The 4,254-nt window shown below is 42.2% G+C and overlaps 1 protein-coding gene across 1 annotated transcript in view; it reads right to left on the bottom strand.

Annotated features, from left to right (window-relative positions):
* Window positions 1–242: 242 nt before the first annotated feature.
* RAB5C (RAB5C, member RAS oncogene family) overlaps window positions 243–4,254 on the bottom strand; it is a 26,526-nt gene continuing 22,514 nt past the window's right edge. The window contains exons 4-6 of the mRNA XM_018558842.1: window positions 1,615–1,737; window positions 1,431–1,524; window positions 243–407 (exon numbers count right to left, since the gene is read on the bottom strand). Of these exons, the coding sequence (XP_018414344.1) occupies window positions 292–407; window positions 1,431–1,524; window positions 1,615–1,737 (333 nt within the window). The 3' untranslated portion in view covers window positions 243–291. The remainder of the gene's footprint in view (window positions 408–1,430; window positions 1,525–1,614; window positions 1,738–4,254) is intronic.

The following is a 4,254-nucleotide window of genomic DNA, read 5'->3' as shown; positions in this document are numbered from 1 at the left end:
AGGTGGAATGAGATATCCATCAGGACGCTGATCATTTAGAAACTGGAGTGGTGAAGTAGATGGTACAATAAAGGCTCACAGCGTCTATCTTAGCCCCTCCAGAGCCAGAGTTCATTCTGGTTCTGTGAGGAGCAAGTATAATTAGCGTGGATTTCCAGTCTCATCTCAGATAGATTTTCATGTTGGTATATTTCTTGATCTGAAGCTTTTAAATGGTATTGTAATTTGGGATATTTCTGTGTTTTTGCTCCTTTCTCCCCACCAATAGGCAACAAGCGAGAAGGAGGGAACTCAGTTACTGCAGCACTGGCTCCGAGCCGGAGGGGTGTTTTCCTGGAGGTCCACCCCCCTGTTCCTTCCAGGGGCTCCTTGTGTACTTTGGGGCTCATTCTTCGGCAGCTTCTTAGCTAGAGAAGCAAAAAAAAAAATATGATTGTGATTTATGGTACAGGCAACAATCGTATAATTTGCATCACTTCTAGCATATAGATATCTCACTCTATATATAAATACCTCATGTAAGGAGTGATTGTGCTGTTGCTCCAAGTAGTGGCAGCTGTACACCTTTTAAAGGGACAATTGAACAACCTCATAGATTGTAAGATGTCACGGGCAGGGCCCTCCTTACCATCTTGTCTTGAATTGTATTGCGATTGTAATGTCTTCCTTATATTGTAAAGCGCTGCACAAACTGTTGGCGCTTTATAAATCCTGAATAATAATGTATAATAGGTTTATGTATAGCTTTTGGATATAGTAGGGAAGGATTAAAACCCTGGTCACGTTATTTTGTGCCATCTGTGACCCGAGATTTTCCTTTACTTATTGGGGTAGCAACAGGAAACGATAGATCGATTCCTCAAAGTGAGGGGAATTCTCCTCTTATACGAGACAAGAGGTGAGGGGAAGTCGCCTCTTGGTAACTTTATCTGTCCTTGTGGACCTCGTTAAGGAAACAGAGAATGAATCTCTGTGGTGGGGGACACAGGCAGCAGTAAAAACCTGACAGTCTAATCTTTTCCTTATCCCCCCCCCAAAAAAGTTTTTTATATATACTTTAAAGGTGCTCCGGAATACCTTTATACAGAGAGCTACTGCCCTAGCATTCACCCAGATTACCCGCGTTATTTTCCAACCTACACAGACAGCAGCAAATGGCTAAAAGAGATGAGGCCTTTTTTGTTGGTTCCACCTCCTTTAGCAGATCCCAGCTAACAGCCGTGACACGTGTATAGTGTGGGTGAGAGCGTGTACAATTACTAGAGCCCACAATTACATTTTTTTGCAGTATTGACCCACTTAATTTGAGGGCTGCCACACAGGGCATCCCATACATGATGTGCTCAACTATAGAGAAGTTAGGTGTAGAGCAAAATAAAAATATCAAAACTTAGCTGCTGGATGCCCCCAGTAAAAACAAAAAAACTCACCTATGGCCATAAATATTTCATTCACATTCATAGCGGTTTTAGCAGAGGTCTCCATGAAGAGCAAGCTGTTGTCATCTGCATAGGCTTGAGCTTCCTGCAACAGGCAAGAGAAAAGTATGAAAACATTCTGCAGTCTCTCTGTATTAGCTGTATTGGAAGGAGGACAGAGACCTAGCAAACTCACCTGGAAATCTACAGCTCTTTTGTTGGAGAGGTCAGCCTTGTTCCCAGACAAGGCAATTACAATGTTTGGGCTAGCCTGCCTCTGAAGTTCTTTCACCCAGTTTTTCGCTCTTGCAAAGGTTTCCTACCGTGGTAGAGAAAGAAAACTTGAAGTTAGTCTGACCAAAAAAAATAAAATATATATAATGCAATCTTTTTACCGATAACAGCGTGAAATCAAATTTTGCTTGAGATCTTGCCAAATGCTTCTAGAACAGGCGCTTTCTTTTTAAACAGAAATCAGAAGAAATTGAAGACGGCTCATATGTTTAGTTGCCTCTTTTTTTATGAGCGCTGTAAGGCTAGGCACTTGATTGTGGTATCACACAGCTAGATCTACAGCGTGCTCAGGTCTAGCTATCGCACCTGTCCACTGCCTGCTGTAAATCAGCAGAAGAGAACCTGATTAAGTGAAAGGAATTTTAGAAATAAGTAAAAAGGCATAGATCAGGTTGAACTGATCTCAGTCACTAGGAGGAAGGATTTCCCTGGGCTGGACTCGTGAGCAGAGACTAGAGCAAGCCTGGTTTAGGAGGCAGTCAGGCAAATGCGATGGTTGAGACTGAGCCTTTTGGTCCTATGCCACCAGAATGTTGAGTTGTAATGGTCTGGGGTAAAACTGGGCATATGGAACTGCTGCTTCCAAAGAGGCCAATATTAAGCCCAGGACCGCCCATGCAAAAAAAAGAATTGATTAGGCTTCTAAACTGCAGCATCTCAACATGGGAGCAGAGAGTTTGGAGCTTTTCCAAGAAAGGAAGTCCCCTGACAGAGAAGTATCCAGGAAAAGTCCTAGGTACTCCATGCGATGCGTCAGTTCTTGCACTGACTTCTAGAGATTTAGGAACCACCCAATCCTCTGCAGAGTTCAATGGACATTAATTGACAGTCTGTACCGACTGTTCTCTCACTAGGAGGTCATTCAGGTATAGGGGCTAGTACCGCAATGAAAACCAGAGGTTAAGTGTATAGACCAAAAGCAAAGGCAACTTGAGGGCTCAAGGCAAAACACAGCAATTGTTGATGAGCCAGAAAGAGGAGGATATGCAAGTAGGCACCTCTGATGTACACAAAGGCCAAAAGTCCCTAAATGGAGAGAAGCAATGACTGATCTAGAAGATTCTATGTGGAATTTTTGTACACCTTAAAAAGTAAGACATTGAGAACCTTTAGATTCAGAATGGGGCAAATCCCCCCTTTTGCATTGGGAACAGTGAACAGGCTTTAAAAACCCTGCGAATTTTCTTTTTCCAGAATGTTGGCTATGACCCCTTGTGTGAGGAGCTGCACCAGAGCAGCATTGAGGTCTGTTATTCTTTGCGGAGAAGTTAGCAGGTTTGATAATCTGAAGCGGGGAGTTTAAAATTCTAGCTCGCTGCCCCTGGATATCCAGTTGCCCCTGGATACAACATTCTGCACTAAAAAGTCTAAAAAAGGAGCTGGCTCTACAACTAAAAAAGGAGCTGGATACAAGAAAAAAATATTTTGATAAAGAGCAAAAAAAAAAAAAGTAAGAAAGTTTGCTTCTTTCTGAGGGAATATCTCCTAGAATACTAGCAAAAAAAACTTGGAGCATGATGGGAGTGGGAGGGGTTGTAATAGGCTGCCTTTATAGCTTTGTTTGCCAGCATCCAATTTCTTGAATGCAGCAACATAGCCCTATGTCCTCGCATTAATAATCCTGTGTCCCTTTGTGTACTCAAAAAAATATTTTTCAGGAAAGTCAAAAATCCTATTTGGATGCATCATTTTTTCCCCCCTATTGAGCAGTTACCAACCCCCTCCCAAACACTTTTATTAAAAAGGGGGGGGCTCATTAGGTCAATTGAGCAAGCACCTTTTGTTAGTCTAACATTAACCGTTGCTATTATCAAGCAATGGATCACAATTGTATGAATCTTCTGCTGAAGAGAGGCCAGGCCAGTGCTAGGTCAGCTCTGTGCTGTTCCAAGATCATCACCATAGCCGACAGGAAATCCTCGTGATGTCCAAGATGATGGGATTTCCCCTACAAAATCACAGTTTAGAAGCATGGTGGTAACTGTGCTGCACAAATTTCTTTTAGAGCACTTTATAGCAGAATCAGATTTATCTCAACATGGATTCCAGCTATCAATAACGGATTTAGGCCTTGAACGCTATCCGCAACCATTAAAGCCCAACATAAAATGTTTTCCTAATAAATGTAATCCCTGCGCAGTTTACAACAGCATCTGTATGCACAGAAATATATATTTTTTTTATGCAGCTAGCATATACTGTATATCCATGGTATCACCTCCAATAATCCATTTACCAGGCTGTGGGAGAAGGTGACTAAGGAAGCATAACTTCAGTAGTCATCTACCAGATAAGCAAGCAACTTAGCCCCTTCGTGACTGACGACGTGCAGTGTACGTCGCCAGCATCGGGGCTTGGAGAGAAAAATTACTGCTCCCATTAAAAATGGGAAAAGTCAGTCCCAACATAGATATAAGCTACTCTCAGGAGCTTCTATAGATAATGGCCGGGTGAACGGTAATTATCCCACCTCTTAAAAGTGAGAGCCAGCTACCCAGAATGGCAAAAATAAAAAGCCAATTTTTAAACATGTAACAACAAA

The sequence above is a fragment of the Nanorana parkeri genome, unplaced genomic scaffold (genome assembly GCF_000935625.1).
Source record: "Nanorana parkeri isolate BGI_ZX_2015 unplaced genomic scaffold, ASM93562v1 scaffold362, whole genome shotgun sequence".
Classification (NCBI taxonomy): domain Eukaryota; kingdom Metazoa; phylum Chordata; class Amphibia; order Anura; family Dicroglossidae; genus Nanorana; species Nanorana parkeri.
The sequence above is the reverse complement of the archived record's forward strand: the minus strand, read 5'-3'. Positions and strand labels throughout refer to the sequence as shown.